The 22,546-nt window shown below is 34.1% G+C and overlaps 2 protein-coding genes across 4 annotated transcripts in view; one reads left to right on the forward strand and one right to left on the reverse strand.

Annotated features, from left to right (window-relative positions):
- The window catches only part of LOC105423252 (uncharacterized), a 23,495-nt gene extending 1,133 nt beyond the window's left edge, over positions 1-22,362 (reverse strand). Inside the window, exons 1-9 of one of the 3 annotated variants that reach the window (XR_016138262.1) lie at positions 21,450-21,785; positions 20,224-20,436; positions 19,757-20,006; positions 9,132-9,349; positions 6,649-6,812; positions 4,237-4,328; positions 3,234-3,426; positions 1,776-2,140; positions 1-1,700 (exon numbers count right to left, since the gene is read on the reverse strand). The exon at positions 1-1,700 is cut by the window's left edge and continues 1,133 nt beyond it. Coding sequence is in view for 2 of the 3 variants with exons in the window: in XM_089072282.1 (XP_088928408.1) it covers positions 1,905-2,140; positions 3,234-3,426; positions 4,237-4,328; positions 6,649-6,812; positions 9,132-9,349; positions 19,757-20,006; positions 20,224-20,436; positions 21,450-21,643 (1,560 nt within the window). In the remaining variant the exon portion in view is untranslated. Of the gene's footprint in view, positions 2,141-3,233; positions 3,427-4,236; positions 4,329-6,648; positions 6,813-9,131; positions 9,350-19,756; positions 20,007-20,223; positions 20,437-21,449 lie in introns of all 3 variants that reach the window. The other 2 variants (XM_089072282.1, XM_011632935.3) reach the window with 2 other exon arrangements.
- On the forward strand, positions 11,078-17,919 carry LOC112552328 (non-selective voltage-gated ion channel VDAC2-like). Its single transcript, XM_089072290.1, has 3 exons — positions 11,078-13,508; positions 14,894-15,103; positions 16,079-17,919. Exons 1-3 carry the CDS (start codon positions 13,298-13,300, stop codon positions 16,342-16,344), a joined length of 687 nt encoding a protein of 228 aa, XP_088928416.1. The 5' UTR covers positions 11,078-13,297; the 3' UTR covers positions 16,345-17,919.
- Positions 22,363-22,546: the final 184 nt, after the last annotated feature.

The following is a 22,546-nucleotide window of genomic DNA, read 5'->3' on the forward strand; positions in this document are numbered from 1 at the left end:
CGAGATTTAAAGATTTTAATATCTTGATTTTTCAGAAAAAATTATGATCTTTTTCAATTCTTTTGAAACTAGGCATTTTTTAATTTTATGATTCTTCACCAGTTTCCGAAAAATATTACATATTAAAAAATTTGGATTTTATGCTTCAAATTAAATCTTCCAAGATTATGTTGTATGCTGCGTAGATTATAAGGATTTGCGACAGTAAATATATGAAAGGTCTAAAGACATCGAAGATTTGTTTCTATTTCATAATTTTTCAGATATAAAATTATATAAATGTTTTTTATTGTCAAAATATTTCTGTTTATTACTCATTTTTTATTTTGTCCATCTTCAAGTTCATCTCAAATTATATTTTATATCGAATATAAAATAAGTAATTTAACTTGATTTTTGGCCTTTTTAGAAGAAAAACATAAATAATTTAATAATTTTTAATATTGTTAAATATAAAATTGACAATATATATAAATATTCAATAATAGACCCAAATACAAGAAAGAAAATATTTACAAATTATATTAAATTTGTATCAAGATGTTTCCAGAAATGCAAAATTTAATTTGTCAAATAGATATATAACGTAAAAAATATATAATAAAATATATAATAAAATATATAATAAAATATATAATATATAATAAAAGAGATAAATATTATAATCCAATCTGTATTGTATATCCAAAAATATCAACATTATTATTATATTTTTTATATTATAGGCGAGTTTTTTAATTCATCGATTAATAAATCGCATTATACATAAATGCAACTTTGCTCTATAAAAGCAACATTTACGCATTATGCGATTAATCAATCGATGAATTAAAAAACTTGTCTTATATAAAGAAACTCAAAAAGTCGAAAGTATCAGATTTGTTCGCGTTACTCGCATTTCGTTTTTCTTTCTTCAATGTCGATTTTGTCTTAAATGTAAAAAAAAAAAACTGGTGAACAACATAAATGAATATATCTTTTACGTATATCCTTTACACATAAGCATCATTAAAAAATGCCAAGATTATATGTGTAGATAATGATGTCTAAAATAGGTCCTACAAAAATTTATTGATTTTATAATTTTAAAATTGCCACCAAAGTTTCAATAAATAGATTTTAGATTTATAATCAGTGATCTCGAAATTATAAAGGACAACTGGGATTTATTTTAAATGAATCTTGGCACACATCATTCTTTATATCCGTATAGAAAATACGTATATACGTAAGAATCGTATCTGAGTGAAAGTGACATTGCGTATCGTATCAGTCTGAAAACTTTCAAATTTTTCTATTTTTCAAATAATATATTTCATGATAGCATTTATCACAATATTTTTGATTAAAATTTAAATAATTTAAATAATTTCCTTTAAAATGAGCTCTATTTGATCTTAATAACTTTATATTTATTAGAAATATGATTTTTTAAACACGGAATATTATATTCCACGTGAAAAGATTAATTATTCCTTTTTGCTCGAATTATTTGTGTGCGAGAGCAGCAATAAATTTATCATATCTCGACGAAAAAACTTCGTTTCCGTATTAAAAGGAGTGACGTGATATTTTTTTTTGTTTTCCTGCAAATGATTGCGAATATCCAGAATTCCAGTTTTCTCTACGCATTCATCAGCGATACGTATTGCAAGCGTGAATTTCCCTGTATTCGAATTTGCACCAGACATTCTGAAAACCTGCTCGATATGCACAATGCTATAAACTTCGTTATCGATCGCAATCTTCTACATTAAATAAGTTTTATCGCTTACATCGTCTGATCCTCATCTATCCGTGAAGATAGCACACGTATTCTCGAATCGAGGAACGATCGATATCTGGCAAAATCACTTTTCTTCATTGCGTCGTGCATAGAATCCAGTACGGGGAAAAAAGTTACGTTAGAGAACAAAGAGATTCTCGCAGCTTTTGGTTTTCCTCTTGAAGCCAAGCAGATGCTTCAGGATCCGCCTGCGGTGCTTGCTACGACGACGCCTATTTGCCTGGTCTCGACTGCGCTGCGGATTCAGCTTGATCTGTGCCAAGATACCGACCAGGAGTTCGTCCACATGATGGGCTAGACCTGATGAGGTTTCGATGAACTTACAGCCGCAACTATTCGCCAAACGACGGCCAACTGTCGACAGGAACGGTGAATTCGAATATTGTATATACAATTAAAATTTGAAACTCACTTTAGTTCATCTATAATTCTCAAGTCTCAAATTTTAGAATGAACTTTTGTTTATAATCCTATGTATCATGTGCTCATATATATATATATATATATATATATATATATATATGAGCACATGATACATAGAAATATACATTTTAAAATATTATCTATATATATAATTTTTATTCCTCACTTTTTCGATAATTTAGATAATTTTATATTAATTATTACCAGATAAAAACAGCAGGCTATATTTGAATATTGAATAATTAAATATAACACATTAAATTGTATCAATTGAAACTAAAATATTATAAAATATCAAAATATAAAAATTAAAAAGAATTAAAATTATTATAAAATCATTATAAAAATTAATTATTTTAATTATACATTTTAATTATATACATTATTACTTGAATTATACATTATGCATAAGCAATTATGAATCTACAATGCATATACTTATAATTTTTAACACGCATCGTGTTAAAAAGTGATAAATTTAAAAAACCAATTTATCATTTTGCAATTTTCAATATTCAAATATTCAAGTAATATCCGAAATAATTGGCAATCAGAAAGGTATTTTCGAAATCTTTGACACACTCGAATATGCAGATAGTGTCTAACAATGGGATATTTATTCGAAAAATAATAGCATTAATTCAAATGTAATATAAGAAATTGTGTTAATTTAGATAAAAGAATAATATATTATATATATATATATATGTGTGTGTGTATGTGCGCGCGTGTGTGTGCGTGTGTGTGTGTGTAATTTAAATCTTTTATAATATTATATTTCAAAGTATAATAAAAAATATAACAAAAAATAAAATAAAGTATTAAAATAAACAAATATTGGAATATTGAAATATCTGAAATAATCGAATATACAGATATTCAAGTCCCGAAATTGTTGGAAAAATATTCTCTTGACACATTCAGATATTCGAATAATATCCAAAATATAACTGACTTATTCATATATTGATAGTGTTAATCGTTATTATTTTTAGAAATATTCACGCACAATTCATCAACTCACCCATAGACGGAACCTCCCGCTTCCTCTCGAGATCCACTTTATTACCGACCAAAATGACACCATGAGTCGCCATATAATCGCTCTTCCACAAATAAAGCAGCGTCTCCTCGGCCACCTTTAAGCTTCTTCTATCTACCACTGAATATACTACCACGTACACGTCCGGATTGTAAGTTGAACAAAAGGTTTCGACCTCGAAAAAATAAAGACGGAAAATATTGAGAAAATAATAAGAAAACTCAGGAAAAACATTATTAATTAATAGTTATCACGAAATGGAAAATAATTCGATATACGAACAGTTTTCATTTTATTTCCAAACAATAAATTTTATTATTCGCAATAACGCATCGCAATATTGCAATAAATGAAAACATGAAAGAGTATTGTGATGTAAAGGGCGCTATTTTATTTATTTTTTAATAGTCTGCGTGTCTAGCTACGCTCGGTTTTGTAAAAATTCTCTGATCTTTTTTCTACGAGATACTATGAGACGCGTATATTTTTATTTCTTTTAATCTATACAACGAGTATTTCTTTTATACACTTCTTTTATACACCTTTATCATATTAAACATTTATATAAGAGCCTTATTCCGATCTAACTTGATAAATCCGAAAGAATAATATTCTCGACTCCTCTTTCGCATTACTGACCATCCCAAGTCCGTTCATCTTCTTTACCAGATAAAAGAACACCTACATTTCTCACAGCTCTTGCTTTTCTATCTACGTGCATCATTGTGTTATATACAGCGATTTATGTGGAGTGTATCTCGGGGGTTGACGCTGTACGTAATCGATAATAATAGAGAAAATTCAATAAAAGTGACATCGTACTAATAATTCCATTTACAAGTACGTCGATTGAGTTTCTTCCGGTATCCGATCGTTATTTATTTAACGCAATTTGTTGCGTAATTGACTTCTCGATGCGTCGCTCTCGCGCTCCGACACCGCGCTATTTTTATTGCACGAAAAAGAAACATTATGTTCTACTCACTGACATTTCCGCGGCGGGATGATCAATAATTTCCAATTCCGTTTCCTGACCATCAAGCATTACGGATACGTTCTTCTGTCCATACTCCTCGTCTGAAAAACGCACAAATTGATTTACAATACCGTCCGACTATCAATCAATCTCGCAAGTGTCATCGATACTTTTATATATGAACATATAATTAAAAACAAAAACTAATGATTAATGTCTCGCTGTAAAAACAATGGTCAAATCGAATATGTATCCAATATCATCATACTTCCCATCATCCCTCTCCCTCTTTTTCTCTTTCTCTTCCTCCTTTTCTTTCTCTTTCTTTCACATTAATCGAAGTAAAATTGGATCCTTCATCAAAAACGTACGCGTAGATATGTTTATTTCAAGAATTTAATTACTTCCAAATAATGGCAAGGAACTGTCGATCTTTTTCGAAGAACTATTAAGTTCATGTCTTCAAAGCAGACCATTGAGGAAAGAAAGGAGTATATTGCTTCTTTTCATATATGGAAATATCGATAATGCTCTCTTTTTTCTTCCCTCTTCTTTCCCCCTCCTCTCTCTTTCTCTCTCCTTCTTTCTTTCTCTCTAGAAGGTACTTGGCGCAAAATCGATATAACAGGCTCTACTTTGAGAACCGTGCAAAAGTACTCACAATGAGTACCCAGTATTCGCAGTAATTTCGCAATCGTGCGCGGTTTCAAAATCACCCCTAAGGGTGACCTCGATAGGAAACACAACGGAAAATATCATATATAGAATGTGTATACATATCATACATATGATAAATGTAAATATGTATATATATATATATATATATATATATATATATATATATATTCGCCGAAGGACAAAGGAGAAATGGATACGACAGAGAGAAGAGTTGACCAAGGTGATATTTCTTTTCGGATCAATAGCGAATTGCGTATTGTTTTACTATTATTTCCTCTAAAGTTTCTGCTGCAGGATTTCATCAAGCGATATCCGATACCGATGTTGGTTATCGATGGATTTGATTTGATGCAAAATACGCTCATATTTGCGCTACGCGAAACAAAGGGAGTTCCATATTCCCCGTTCCCCGTACGACTGGGGTAAGAGTGAGACTTATCGTCAGCATGATTATCGAGAAGGAGAAGAAGAGGGGGGGGGGGAGAGAAGAGTCAAAAGCTCTTCACGGAATGCCATATAACGCAAGGCAAGCGAGTTTTAATTGCAAATAGTTTACAGTTTATTGAAAGGGCGAATAGGCAAATACTGCTAGGTTTGCGAGGTTTGTGAGACAAAAGCGCAGCGTTAATGCGAACAATTCATTACAAGTGAAAATTGCTTTCGAACGAACGGTTTGTGCGGATTAATTGGCCCGACCGAACTGCTAAATTACACATTATTGCTATGTTGTTGTTTGTACGTTGTACATGTACATGAAAGATTCGATCGATCAAAATTGGGAAATATCCAGGAGACATCGAATATTATTTGAAAAATACAAATCGAAGCCAAACATCTCCTATGAAAGTAAGCAGCTACGCATTATTGAAACACAAAAATTACTATAATTCCGAAACAAGATCGAATGCATGTTATATGAACTTTTTTCATCGTTTCAATGTTCCTCATCCGCTGCTGAAGTGGATTCCATATTAAGAAGCACTGTATATATAATACCTTGTGATTTTATATATATATATATATATATATATAAATGATAGATAGATAAATGATGCGGATGAGGAACATTGAAACGATGAAAAAAGTTCACATAACATGCATTCGATCTTGTTTCGGAATTATAGTGATTTTTGTGTTTCAATAATGCATAGCTGCTTACTTTCATAGGAGATGTTTGGCTTCGATTTGTATTTTTCATTACGGTATATATACGGAATATCCTGATAATTATATACAATCCTCTATATATAATCGTTAATCGTTACAGCCAGCGGATTAATTAATTCCGTCAAATGAAAGTGCTAACTGCGAATATCGCGAACAATCTGGCGCAAGTTGCAAGAAGTGCTACATAATTAAATACGAAAAAAGTCGTCAGGCGATCCATGATCTATTCAGAGGAGAGGCATTCTCTTTCGAAGACAGAAGCGGAAACGATGTCGATTTCCTGCCGCAGTAGAGCGACCCTCCGGTTTAACGTCGGCAACGTACGTTTGAAAACGAACCGGTTTGTCTTTTCGTGACGGGAAACGTAATTGCTATTCCTCCCAATATCCGTGGATTTTAATTGCACACGAATCCGCCCAATGGACCGACCGTTTCGTGTGGAGTGGTCCAATTACCGATCGGATATCGCGATTATCCGAGATCGAGCTAATTCTTCCGTAATATCGAATTGGATCGGGATTACACGAGGAGGGAGAAAATATAAAGACAAATCAACACATCAACACACATGCTTACCGAGAGAGGCATCATAAGCGCAGATGTAGTCGCTCGTGGTGAATTGTGCAGTCAGAGCGGTCTTTCCGACTTCCGATGCGCCCAACATGCCCACTTTGTATGTCGCTACTCGCTCGCTGCCGCCTTCGTCCTCCGCCTCCATGCCGGAAAGTTGCGATGCCGAGCTGAAGAAGAGAGAAAATTAAAAAGAATAATCTGACAAAAGAGATATTACATTCGAATGAATCGCATCGAGAGTTCGCCTTTGGATATTCTGCCAATGTTTTTTATCTTGATTATTCGCCAGTATGATTCGATCTTTATATTCATCGCTTTATATTAACAGGTAGGCGGCTTTTTTCATTAAAAAATCTATTTCGACAATTTTGATTAGACATTTCTGCTTGTTCGAGAAATGTACGTCGATCGACGAGATCTGAATTAAGCTGGTCGTTAGTTATTATGTGTGACCGAGAAATCTTTTTCATGATTTTAAATACTGTATAATTCGAGACTCCCAATTATAAGAAAGCATTCTCGAGAGATTACACGTCGTTGTCTTTCGTCAGTTTGGCGCGATCCTTCGGGATTCGACATTATTGAAAATCGCCTCGGTGAATTTTAAGCACGAGGAACAGAATGAGATAAGCTTTTTTGAACTCTTAGGTCTCTTAATCGTTCTAAATGCGAACGAAAGATGTCTTTAATCTTTTTTAACGAAACAAAATCAGAGTTCGGCACTTTTTTACGACTGTGGTTTTTTACCTAAAGATGCAGTGTAATTACTCGCGGCTAATTAAGATGTCCTTAAGTAATCGCGGAGGTTATTATCCGAAGTTATGCGTGGTATTCATATTACAGTCGGCGAGAATCGGCGAATAACTCCACGCAGGATAATCGCAGGCGAAGAGATGGGCTTGAGATGGAGACTGGGTGGAAAAAGATACGCCAAATATGATCTGCTATTTGTGAATATCAAACGTGTGAGTGTAACCATTCGGGAAGATTAACTTGAATTTCTAGAATGATTATTTCGAACGAACCAATGATAAATTTAGATTTGATATTCAAACATCATCTACTATCAAAGGAAAGCAATTTTCCCAAATAATTTCTAGTTTATACAATTTTCCGTTTTTCATGGTTTACCTGCTAAATTTGCAAGCAAGAAACAAGCACTAAACAAATTACACATACATATATGAATTATTAATTAATATAATAATTATGTTAACTATGTTACGTTGAGTATGCATACGTCGATGTATGTGTATGTGTATGTTTGCTTAAAATGTCAATATGTAATTATTTTATTAATTAGCGGAGATATGAAGAGTTTTGTCAGAAGTTACCTTAGTTTGCAGTAGCTATATGTACAAATTTAATAATGAATAAAATATCTTGCAACATTATATGGAAATGAAAATATACAATTCATTTCATTTAAGAAATTACAGCTTTAATATTATCTTAGGAAACAAATAATTTAATATTTATGTTTATACTGTACAAATATCTCAGAAAAATATATTTTTCTAAAATGTTTTTTTATCTGCTAATTCGGAAATAATCGTACAAAACTATCAAGTTTAAAGCCAATAATTATTATTATTTTATATATCTCATTATAATAATTAATAATTATATATTATTATATTTCACTCTTAAGTAATTATTACATATGTAGAATATGTCTGTCACTTTTATTTACATAAAATCTTTTTAATTTTTTACAAAAAATCTTTTTCTATTTCTTGATTTGCATATTGTTTTCCGATAGACAAACAAGTCAAGAGACGTATCATAATCTATCCCATGAGAAACCTGTATTTCATGTAAAGTCATGCGAGGGAAAACATTTAACATATTTTTCTTTGTCTAAACTGACAACGTCGGCTTGTGACGAAGTCCTCGAAGGAGAAAATAAACAAGCCCAGAACAGAGATGGAAATATAGAAGAGTACGATGCTTACACGTGTACCATATGGAAGATTATTTTCCAAAGTGTCTCTTTCTCCTCTCTTTTCTTTGCAGTCACACATATTATATTTTCATGCGTTATATTTATATAACAAAAATACAAGCAAAAATATCCAATTATGATAATTATTTATCCCTTTAACCACGACATCTTTATAGTCCTCATTATTATTATTCGCGAACAATAGTATGAAAGAGAATAATTATCTTTATTTATAATCCGATACAGCTTTCTTCTCTTAATAATTGCTAGTTATAAGCATGCTGGGGATACAATCATTATGAGTAATGCGGTGTAACTCCAATGAAGCGCATATTGCAATTTCACGATATCAAACAAAACGAAACGCATATTGATCGTTTTCGTTCAGCGTTTCGAGATACGCTAATTATTTATTAATATTCTGGAATATTTTCGGTATGTATAAAAAATATCTTAAGCTAGTTGAAATCTAACCGCATTCCGGCGAACAAATTAATGTTTTATAAATGTAATTTGCTCTTTCAAGTCTATTTACCCTTACCTGAGTAGTCTACTTTCTCGGGTACTGCTGCAGCTGGTGGAGGAGGTGACGCTGTTGATGCTCCTACTGCGACGTGTCTTCAATGAGTCACCCAAGTTGAAGACCCCATTTGCCGTTATGGAGAAAGATCGGAGTCTGTAATACTCCACGCCGTCTTCAGTCTCACCCTCTTCACCACCCGCTGTGCCACCCCCGCGTTTTGTATCAGCTAGCATCGGCTGTAATAAATGACAATTAGGCTGAATCTTGCTTACATGTCTCTTCAAGTCTGTTTTTTGTTGTTGCGCTACGGATATTTTGTTACATTTTTTAAATTTCACTAAAATAACATAGATATCAAGAGATACAAATAGCGTCAAGTTTCTACGCAGTTAAGTCGCATAGAACATCGGCGAAACGCCCATGATTAATTTATACGGTTATCGAAAATGTAAGCAAAGCTTACATTTTCAATTCTTGGCAACAATTGCACCGATTTAATAATTAAACATAAAAAATAATTAAACATTGCTTAAGTTTAAAATTGTTTCTTATTTTTGATTTGAGCAAAACTTTTTTTTACACCTGTTTCGAATAAATAGATCGATGTTTTTCGATACTTAATCGATAGTTTCTATCTAGAATTGAAAAATTCTCTATTGTAAATAATTTTGCTCCTATTTTGATAGTTTGAGAATTTTTTTCAACTATTTTGATATTGTTAAATGTAAAGTTCTTAGTTTTATTATAAATTTAGATATTTATTTAATATTTATAATGGATACTTATTTTGTAACACTTCATAACTGCATTGTGCAAAAATATAAATTATAATATATATTCATATATTAATATAAATTATAAATTATAAATTATAAATTATAAATTATATATTCTAAGTAAAAAATATCCTGTACATTATTAGAAATTCATGTGATAAATATTGATTTTTGCTTAAAATCTGAAGAATGTTAGATCAGTAAAATATATTTGTCATTAGTTGCTCCTATTTATGTTTATCATATTTGAAACAATTTTTTTCATTATACTTATTTTTTCATTATCTTTTTAAATAGAAGGAGCAAAAATTATATAATACTGTTACACTGTGTTAAAGAACGTATTGACAATATCGACTGCAATCACGATCGATATTGATCTATCCAATAGATGGCATACGTTTTCACGTGGTGGCGGCATATCGCACTTCAAAGAGCTTGTACTACACGTGTTTTCACACTTTTTCAGGAGACAAAAAAGGTGTAAACAAAAAAGCAAAAAATGCGCGCAACGTTTTTTCACTGTTTTTTTCATGAGGCGCACCTGCGAATTTTTAAAAAGCTATAACTTCTCAAAAAATAGACGCAGAGACATGGGACAAAGATCAATCTTCTTCATTTTGCATTCCTCAAATGTTTATGTTGAGTACATACATTCTTATTACATATCACATATCATAAATATACAGGATGCTAGAATAAAATATAAAATATCTCGTAAACTATTCATTTTTTGACATTTGTATCTTAATACTTTTCTATTCAAAATTACTAGAGGAATCATATTACATAAAAAAATATATAATTCTATATATTTATATATTTTATATATTTAAAAAAATGGCAACAATAAAAAATCTCGATAGCGGATTATCTGCAAATAAATCAATATCAATGCAATTATGCAGCCTTCTTGAAATTCTACAACTTTTATGTAAAACATTTTTCTTCAAAATGCATTATTCAAGGGACATTAAAATAGGATATTCTATACATGTATGTCTATAATGAAAAATAAGAAAAAACCTATAATAAATTATATATGTATATGTTTTGTAATAAAAGAAAAATCATTAATAAAAAATATTGAAATCTAAAAATATGCAAAAAAATATGCATAAGAAACGTAATAAAACGACGCCACTTATATAATTATAATATTATATTACTTATTTATATACTTACACAATTATTATGTTCTATATATACATAGATATGAAATTAAGGTAAGAAAGTCTTAAAAGAAGGACTTTTTCAAAATTTTCTGAAAAAATAAAACAGAAGAAATTATAATAGTTCATTATTTTTTAAGTAACGACTAGACATTACAAATGCGCGTTGCACGCGCGCTATTTATCTTTTTTAACACAAGAGCAAAAATTAATAAAATACTATTATAATATTTTTAACTTCTTGACACACACAATTGTCAAAACGATCCTCTGTGAGATCAATGCAATGACAGCTATTCACGAAGTTAGCGTAGCGAGAGAAACCAATCGGCATCGCGGAAAAGCGGCAACAATACTTCGAAAAATGCGAGTAATCGATTTGCATGTACTAGAAAGGATAATGGTAACGAATTCTTTTTTTCAGTGAATAACAAATAACAGTAACGAATGAAATTACTTTTAAGTAATCTTATCGATGTGTAATGTATTCCAATATAATAAACGAGAGACGATTTCTAATACATTATACGAAGAATGAATAATCTCATCGTCCGCAAATGTCATTATTAATCGACAAACCGTTACGCGCGATATATCTCGATGCGATTTGCTGACGCGTTTGCCGATTGAATTATGGAGTGCGTGACGTACATCGATGTATAAAGTTCTGCAAATTTCACAGCAAGCGGCGTGCGCGCTGTCGACGTGTGCGTTTATCACCCTTCGCAATTGCGAAACGCGGGGCGGAAAGGTGGCGGAAACACGTTCTCGTTACATATTAGGGTCGCGACGAATCACGTTCGCTAATCGCTGCAAACATTGTGAACACATTCGATGATATGTACATACATATATTCATCACGTTGCTCGATCTATCCACTTGAATTTGAGTAAACGTCGATTCGGATTCGGATGTATCGATAGTTTTAATTCTACTTCACTTTCTCCTCTTTGATCAAGTTCATCTCGTTTCTTTGACGATTGTAATGTGAGGGTAAGCTGAGAAAACAGATATCGACCACGTCGCTCAGAAACTATATAAGATTAATCTCTTATATATCACGTATCTTTTTGTGATGAAAAATTAATGTCGATCATGTTTTCATCATGTCGAAAAACTCTTGCGTACATCGTCATTTCGAATTACATCGCAGCTCAACAATTTGTTGAGACTCGAATCGCCTAACAAAACAAGAAGACACGTTTTAACGAAGAAGAAACGTGAGAATCAAATTGATCGGAATTAGTTGTCTCGATCTGAATAGAACCTATTGAATTAGAAGTATATAAATCGTATAATATATATATGTGTGTGTAAAACGATCTAGAGGTAAGAATATTTGTAACATAAAAATCATTTATCTCAAGAAAACCTCTGAATTTGTGATGGAAGTACCGAATTTCGCTGATCTTGGGAAAAATGCGAGGGATGTTTTCAAAACGGGCTATCACCATGGAAAAGGTCTTATCAAGTTCAATGTCAAGACTAAATCTGCTAAAAGATTTCTGATGACGAGTGACACAAATCTGAATTTTGAAACGTCAAAGGTTGTATTAATTTTATAAAATTATTATATCGATCGTTAAATCTATAAAAGATTAATATATACTCTTCATCTAGATATTTTTAAATTCTTATAAAAGAGATTAAATTTTCGACAATATTATTTATATCAGTTAATATTAACGCTCGTATTCACTGATTATTTCATCGATTATATATTCCTGGGAAAAACAAACAAGTGATGCGAACTACCGCTTATCTCGCGACAAATTTTGCGTGAAAATGCAGAATCAACTATTTCAAGCGGCAATATTTATATTTAATTACATGTAGGATTATACAGGCAATGTATGCATGTTTGGATTCAAACTCACGCTAACTATTTGAAAGCGGAAAAACTGTGATGGATTTTTATTCTTTTTATATTTAACAATTTTATATTTAACAATACATTTTAATGCACCTAAAATATTTATTAATTTATTAATATTAATAAAACGTTTCTTTGTTTCTTAAATCAGTAATAGAAAATTAAATTTTATATATAATTCTTATAATGTAATATTCTTACGTAAGAATTTAAAATGATATAATTAAGTGATTTATTAAAACCAAATCCAAGTAATCTTGAAAACACACATAGTGTTTCATATTACTTGGGCGTTTCAAAGTCAGAAAATTGTTTACTAAAACAGTTTACTTGTAACGAATTGATGATAGTTAAGCGGTTTAATGGAGACGAAGTACAAGGCAAATGCTGGGGCTGTGCTACTAAAATGGACGACCGAGGGTGTGCTTTCCCTGGGATACGAGTTTAGTGGGCTGCTAATGAAGGGCGTTGATTTACTCTCCGAGTGCACTTATAATCCGGAAACGGCCGCGAAAAGCATGAAGGTCGGTTCGAAATTCGCCAACGAGAGGATCAACGCGCAATGCCAGATTTGTTAGTCACACTAATTTCTTTGGATCTAATTATACTTTGCATAATCGGGAACTACAAATATCCCTTTCGCGATTGAAGGCATGCGCGCTTGTGTTCTCTGAGAAAGATCCTGAATATTAGTCACCTCTTCGATAATATTTATGATCTTGACGGGGATTTCTCTGTGAAGCACAGCAAAATTTGAGGAACAAATTCAATTTCTATTTATAAAATTTTGTAAGCTAATAGCTTTGGTCAGGTAGCTACTTGAGCGACGGATAAAGGGCTTCCAGGTATCGCGTTTGTATATTTTCGTCTAAGGGACAAAGAAGATAATTATATATACCGTGGCCCATACTTTGTAACGAACCCTCGTTGAGAAATATGACATATAATTGAAACTATGTCATTAAAAAAAACCTTTTCTGCATATATGATTAATATTAGAGATAAATTGAAAAAAGAAAACGTATTAATAATACTAAATGTACAAAGTAACGCGGATTTTATCTCTTTATTTACAATCGGACTACTTTCTAATATTGCGAAATACGAGAAGCATTCCCGTAATTAAATACGTGGTTCGTATAGTTAACATTGATAAAAAAGTTTACTGGGACACTGTTATCTACAGTAAATCTCCATCTTCTCCCTCTCGAGTATTACATTAATTTTTATTTCACTAGAGAAAAGTAAGGACAAATGTTTTTCTCGATGTTCTTTTATACAAGGATGAGCATAGAAATTTAATACATGCGAGAAGGAGATCGGAGCGTATGTCCTTTCGCTTTTGGTTCTCCCAAGCAATTTGCTCTAACTTTCTTCTTCGTCGTATACTTGGCGATTGCACGCTGCGCGCCACAGACTTGAAACTTTAATAAATAATTTCTCCTACCCGCACAAACTCCTTTCCAATATTACGTAAAGTTTGTGGGAACCACAGCGATTCGAACGTTGGCTAACAAGTCACGGCAATTTCCGCGAACACGGGTTTCCGCGGTGGTGACCGATACAGGCACTTCTGGACAAGCTTGCGGACAACCGCGCTATTGCGCGGTTCCATGGACGCGAAAAGTGCTGTCAGTGCTTTCGCCGTTGAATTTTTCAGTAGAATAAAAATACATGGTAAATATGCGCAGGCAAAGAGGCAGCTGAATTCGAATTTCAGCGATTTCAATGGAGAGACAATTTAGCATTCAATTAAATTCCGACAGCGACGGGAAGGGAGGGGGGGGGAATTAGAGTTCTCTTTTTTTTTTTCTGATAGAGAAATATCATTCTCCGTGGTCCTTGCTTGCTTGTGATAGAAATAATCTTTTCTAACTGTGCTCGATTACGCGCGAGCACAGTTCCGACATTATCGAGTATCGAATCATTATAATTACTGGCTTTATCCCTATTTGCAGCCAACGGTATGGACTCGGGCATCAACCTGCTTGGCTCGGTAGTGGTGAAATGTCGGGATTTGTTCCTGGGCTATCAGGGTGGCTACGATATAATTTCGAACAAGGTGACAAAGAATGACGTCGGCCTCGCTTACGGTTGCGCCGATGTCGACTTGTACCTTCGATGCACCTGCATACCGCACGTATACGGCCTCTCGGTGTTACACAAGAGTAAGTGATTAAGAATTCTGCGGTGATGACGAACGCAGGTTTTCTCATAGACAAAAACCGGCGTATATAATATTAACGTTCTGAGACGCCAACGTCGTCGAAGACTAATCGTCTCCGTAGCTAAGTCGACAACAAAGCAATTTCCGTCCACTCCGTAATATCCTTCCCCCATTCATTGCTTCTTGCGTCGCGAAATCGCACCGTTGTCGACTTAGAGCGGACTACTAAATTACCACTCTCTCTCTCTCTCTCTCTCTCTCTCTCTCTCTCTCTCTCTCTCTCTCTCTCTCTCGCGTCCTAAGTAATGGAGAGTTATACGTGGTTCAAGCTGTAATGAGATACTGTCGGCTCCGCGTTCGGAGGTAGACAGAATACGGTCGGGTAATACAAGTCGTTTAACATATATCGGCGCATATCGTGGCGGAATTATCAATTTTCTCGACGGAATTGAGCAAAGAGGAGAGAGAGTGGTGGGGGCGATAATTAGCAGCTCTAGGTGCTGCGTTCCGATTCGCACTCACCTCAAGCTCATAGGGTTATTTCGTCTTTGTTGTTTATCAAACGTTAAACAAGAACAGTAATGCTGAACGAGTGCTGTGAGCATAAATCGGAACGTAGCCTTAAGGAATATTCTATGTGAAGGATCTATAAGCGTTGTATAACAGCGATATATAGTGAAGACTCAGATCGTAAATAAACATCACCGTCAGATTTACGCACAAATTATATAATATTACACGTAGATAACGCTTGGGTTATTCATTCGTTTCGTTCATTAAAATTATTCGTTCAACGCGATAATTGTTAATTACCGTTAATTGCCAGGATCAAAACCTAATACGTTAGTTGCCAGGATGACGTTTGCAATTTGATTTACGATTTATATATTTTTCAAAGCAATGTTCAAATATTCAAATATCTTTCTACCTATATATCATTTCGTACTACTGACGCGGCACCTCGTCTGTTCTTTAGTGAGGCCCGATTTGTCCGTCGCAGTAAACGGTATGTACGGAAAACGAAACGACATACAAAAGTGGACGATTGGCGCCGCGGCCAAATACAAAATCGACGAACGATCGATCTTGCGATTTAAATTCAACACCGATCTCCAGTTAGCCACGAGCCTTTTGCAGAAGCTCAGCGACAATGTCACGCTGATCCTCTCGTTCAACATTGACTGCGCGAACGTCGTCAGAGGTGGTCACAAAGTTGGATTGGCGCTCAACGTCGAGACTTAAGCTCGCGACGAATCCTCGATGGATTTCATGTGTGACCGGATTTATATTGCCCTTGTCTGCTCTGGTCACCGCGTGCGTCAATCGTCGTTAAATTTAACCAGATAAATTGGCTAAAAGATGTAACTGCATTTTTCTCCTTATGTTTCAGGACCTGTAGTTCCGTGTGTGTGTCAATAAACTTGAGTTTTCTTAAAATAAAAAGATAAATTAATCTTTGTATTCCGAATTGAAATTTTTCCGTTACTTTGAAACTCGATTAGAATTTTAATTTTCTTTTAACAGAGCAATATTTTTTATTGTATATATTATATTATTTAGTCTATAGATTCTATTTTAGGGTCGCAATATTCTATAAAAGGTAAAATTTTGTTTCTATTTTAATATTCTGGAAATTCTCTCAAACTAAACTATTTTAACATTATTGTATCTGGAACTTTTATTTTTTTTTTTTTACAAATTCAGTTAATATTTATAATAAATGTTTATTTTATAATTATTTTTAATACTGTAGCTGTAGTACTTTATAATCCGCCTCCGCCTACACGGAAAAAAAAATAGCTGCTGCAGCTAAAAACTGCGTGTGATAGCTAAATTACAGTCGTAATATGTGGACAGCTAATGTCCTAGCTGTGATACCTATATTATTTAGTTAAAAAAGTTTAGCTATCTGATACACAAAGAAGATTTAGCTACAATACAGCTACAATACAATATAGCAGTTAACAGCAATTGCAACATGTTTTACAGCAATTAGTTGAAGCGTGAACACTACTTATATATGAAAAACATAACTTTTGCTGTCATTGCTAATACTTTTGCGGCAATGTTTTAGCAACACCCTGTAGCTAAAAGTGTATTCAAGGTAGCTATCAAATGGATTTTATTTTTACTGTAGTTCAGGGAAGTTGCAGAAATATAATAATATAAAAAAATAAAATCATATATGTATTGAAATATGTTTATATATATATATTTATATATATATTTTTTAAGAAACATTTATACTTTCTTTATAATAATCTTACATATACATATACATACTACTAAAAAACTAATTATTAATTATTAATAATAATAACTAATTATTTTCTTATTTATTAACAGCGATTCTTATTTTAATAACGTGAGCATGAACGGTTTAAAATTATTTTATAAAGATATGCATAAATTAAAAAATCAAATTCAAAAAACGAGAAAAATGTATGCAAAATTAAATGGACTTATTGGAAATAAACTTATTTTAAAATATAATTTCTTAATATTTGTTATCACATCTTCTTATTGCAACTATTTATATATATTTAGTATAAAATTATATTATAAAACTTTGTATGTATTATTTTTGTATAGTTTCAAGGTTTAGATGTTACGAATGTGAATGTACAATACATAAAAAAATGTTAATATTTAGGATCAGGAAATGTCATAAAGAATATTAAAAATTAAACGGAATAATATAATATATTGTTCAATATTGTTCAATCGTAAAATAATATATTGTTCATTTTTCCTATAGTATATACAAACAAAGGGAAAAAGATCAACTAAATCTTCATATTTAATTGAGAGCCTCTTTAAGACTCTGTTCCACTTCGAAACCACCAATATTGCAATTCAGACCAATATTTATAAGAGATGAATAAATAAAAAGCGGACTATTAGCATGAATAATAATAAATTGAATTTCTGCAAAAATGGAGCAAGAATTTTCATCTATTCCACAAAGCAATATCATTTTACATTGGTACCAAGTACCTTTATAATTGACCCAATTAGTAACAAAACATGCATTATAACTTATATCATTTGGCAATGATAATATAAAATTATTAAAATGATGATGTTCAGTAATATAAATGACATTTCCTGATCCTATTTCAATTCCTATTTAAAAGAATACTCTCTTGAGCCATAAATCTATAACAAAATAAGAACTGATATCGAGTAGCAATTGAAAAAGCGATATTTTTCCTTGACGTAATAACATTCGAAATTTTTTTGAGAACTTTATGGAAACCTTCAAGTCTAATTACAGATAAGGAAACGAGTGGTCCACATTGCATGACTCTTGCGTAGAATTTTTTACGAGAGATTTAAACTGACTGGGAGTTATTAATAAATCTTTATTAATAGTATTTTCTACTGAGAATGTTTCTAATATTCGAATATTCATATTATCATGATTAATTATAGATTATAGAATTATCGATCATTTCTGTGTTACGAATCGAATGTATATCTCTGACATATCGATTAATTCCGATAACTACTTTTACGTTGCTATTCGATGATTCTAAGACACGCATGTTTTGCTACTTTATTTATGTATTAGGAGCAATAGCAAACCCTTTTGCTATAGTTTATAAATTTATAGTTATGGCAGCAAACATAGTTTTAGCTAATCATGATTAGCTATGGCAGCGAAATTTTTTTTTCCATGTATATATAAATTTTCAACGAATACAAATTCTGAATGAAATATTTGTTATATTATAAATTATCGAGAATTATAATAACGATTTGCGCAGAATTTAATAGAAATGAGATTAATAATATCTCCAAAGAGTTTTCGAAAGCTTTATCGAAAACTGCTCTTTTGTATCTCAAAGTAGGAAATTGTTTGATTACTATCTATCTAGAAACGTGAAAAAGAGGAAACTCAATTTCCACATATCAATTAAATTTATCTCACTTCTAACGTTTACAAACGTTTTAAAATTGGATTTAAAAATAAAAGCAATAGTGTAAATTAAGTTAATTTTTTTTAGTTTTTTTTTTTTTGTTGTTTCTATCGCTTACATTTTGCTCAATTTTAAGTTGTAACGACACGTCAACAGCTTTCAAATGAAAAAAGAGATCATCGACATGGAAAAGCCGTAGTTTCTCTAAGAGTCTCGTTACGGCCGCTCCAATTTTCCATTTTCACTCGCGTGTTTCGGGATTGTACTACGCGGAATTTCGATGAAATTCGGAAAGAGTGACAGCCACGAGCCGTGATATTCTCGGTTCTATTGTGCACGGTGGCTGTACACCATTTGGCGAAATTTACCTACGCACTCCGTATTCGTCTCACTTGCCGATACGCCTGAATCGCTGCCGTCGTTACAGGGAAAGCCTTTCGGTAACAGTTTCGAGGTATCGTACACAATGGCCGAGGAAATTAACTCAGCCACGTGCGCCGTCGATCTATATGTATGTATATGAGGCTCATCGTTACGCGTTCCACTATATTTGTTTTCCTGTCGAAGCTCGCGAATCGTAAATTATTCTCTCTTTTTCTTTCTCCCTTTCCCTTCTTCTCCTCTCTGTGTACACGGGAAGAGAATACAAGATATTCTAAGATCTTTTATTACCACCAAAAGTTTTTTACCACCTAGTTTCTAGTTTATTATCTTCTATTTCATATCCTTACCCTATGACGTGGAACTGCCGGCATGCTGCTCGTCCTGTTGCGATATTGCTTAGGACCTCCTCCACGAATTCCGGATGCCACTCCAGCCGGACCGGAAGGACTCGTCGGGCTGTGCCCTCCGCAGGGACTCGCGCTCGCACTCAGATGCGACGACGACGACGCGGCACCAGGACTCAATGCCGGTGTCCTGGTCGGACTCCTGGGCGATGGCGACAGGTGACCCCAGGGACCGGCCTCCGCTTGCAGAAATCTATCGTATACAAAATTAGAATGTTGTTATCGGCACGTGCCGTAAATCCAAGACTTCCCAATCAATTTACATTTCGGCGATTCGCCGAAAAGCTCCAACGCCGGTCTCAGACCTAAGACGCTGAGGATTATTTTTAAGCGTTCGCAGATTGGATTGCCGCACGAATGTCGAGCGGATTACATAAATCGACAATCAATCATTTTTACGAGGGGACAACCTGTGCAAGTCTGGCGTGGGTCTGGCAACCGCGATGCTGGAGCTTCTGCGTCTCGAGGGAGTTGGCGATTTCGGTCCGTCCACGCTGCTGTGACCCTGAGAGCCAGATAGTGAAGTGTGATGCAGACGGACTTCCACCTCGCTGCTTCGCCTCTGAAAAGCCCTCTTGCTCCAACGTCGACTCTTCGCGTCGACGTTCATGACGTCTGGCTTTCTGCAAGTTTTCACCAAACGTGAATATTCGTATTTGCTGCGTTACTCGATTTCGCAATCGGAACGATTAAATCCTATTTTTACGCACGCATCGCGCCATCGATTTTTCCCGAGAGTATCATTGCTCTATTTTCATTCTTTCCATTTAAACTCAGTTTCGACGGAAGATTGATTCATTAAAGAACGGCGTAGAGTAGCGCAAAGTCGCCTCGCGACCGGCTCTAATCCGATTGCGAAAATTTTAAATGGCTTCAGTCAATACCAAAGACTTCCCACGCGCGTTTGTCACATGCCGTTCACTACGACACGAGAGTCAGTCCGGAATACTCTTCCCAGATTGAGAAATGTAATTACGAAATAAAGTTGCAGAGTTCTCGATTGCATTATCGATCCGTATTACGGTATTATCGCATTTGCAACTTGTCAAATCGTTTGGACGGCTTCATATGTTTTGTCCATTAATTAAAATATTCATATAAATGAAACAGTTAGCGCTATGTTACTTTTAAAGCTATATGAATAACAATATTCGACTTTTGACTCCAAAACAACATATGTACTCAAATTTTTGTTTCAATATTATGTGACATCAATCATTATTTAATCGCATTAGACTAATTTGATCAGCGATAGCGCTATTTATAGTTGTTTAATTATATTTCGACATTTCGCAGTTAATTAAGCCCTGCACGCTTCAATAAGAATACTAATATTATTGTAATATTATTGTTTTTGCCGTTAATTGATAATCGATTTGTAGATTTAAATTGTTATGCTTTTAATATTTATTTTAATTAAGATTTTTATATTTCAACTTCACTTTTAAATTGACAATGAATTTACATGTATACTTATTTTTTCTCTCATCTCTCTTTATTACTATTAAGCGTATCTTTTTTAAATCGCTTCTTTTTATTTTGAAATTGAAACTACTTGTTGCAATTCTTTCACAATGTCTATTCATGGGTATTCTTTCACGGTACTTAAATAAGAATTTATTCAGTAAGTATTCACCTCGGTATAAGCTTGTCCTCGAGCATACTGGGTAGATCGTCCCCGTCTTCAGTCAGCGCCGCAAAGAAGTCTTGAAACTTGTCTGGGAAATTGCTGGGCGGACAGACGTTCATGGGAAGAACACCACGTTCAGAAACATCCGCGGAAGTTCTCTCGACGGTTTCATGACGATCCGCCACCGTGGACGTTGCCATGTATTCACTAAGAACTTTACAAATTGTTATATGACATATCACCGGCAACTTCTCAGATTTGCCACAAACTCGCGTCTTCTTCCACTCGCACGCAATACGTGTGGTCCTTCGCAGAAATTTCACATTACAATTGCAATCAACGACAGGATTGCTGACGAGACTCGGAAAACAACGAGATCTACATCTCGCAACACACAGACACACACACACACACACACACACACACACACGCGCGCGCGCGCGCGCGCGCGCGCGTTGTTCCACGAAAGGCTCGCGAAAGCCTTGTACAAAGTAGGGTACTACAACTGCTATAATTTGTATTAATTTACAGCCGAGCCAATTTGACACGTGCGACCCTCAACGGACGCGAAATCACGAACGATGTGTGTTTTTAATGGAAATCTTTCGGTCTTGCGCGCCGAGCGATAAAGAGCGGAAATGCAAAGTAGCCGCTTCCACACGCGATACCAATTTGCGCTTTCACTCTCATTCGAAATAAGCTGCTCGTGACGAGGAGCCGAGCGGGACGTTTTTGGATACGCGAATTCGTGATCTACGGATCGAAGCGCGTCATGTTCATCGTTCATCGTTCCCTTCCGACGATCGACTCGCATCACGCGGCGATCCAGGATGCGGGAAAAGAGTACCCCCTCGTTCGCGTGCGACCGCGAACCTTTTTTCACGACGAGGCCCTGGCGAAAACTGAAGCTCGCATGGTTGTTGCACGTAGTTCTGGCTCCGGCACCTTGTTGGACTTGCGCAAGCGTGGTTCACTCCAAAACTCAGTGACCGGGTGAATTCGCGTAACGTCGTAAAAGTGATCGTTTCCCTCTCGTTCGCTCTAGCCGTCGCAATCGTCATGAAGTAGAAAAATGCGTTTTATGGCCGATCGACAATAAAAAT

This window comes from Pogonomyrmex barbatus, unplaced genomic scaffold (genome assembly GCF_055798465.1).
Source record: "Pogonomyrmex barbatus isolate J1 unplaced genomic scaffold, ASM5579846v1 scaffold13, whole genome shotgun sequence".
NCBI classification, from domain to species: Eukaryota; Metazoa; Arthropoda; class Insecta; order Hymenoptera; family Formicidae; genus Pogonomyrmex; species Pogonomyrmex barbatus.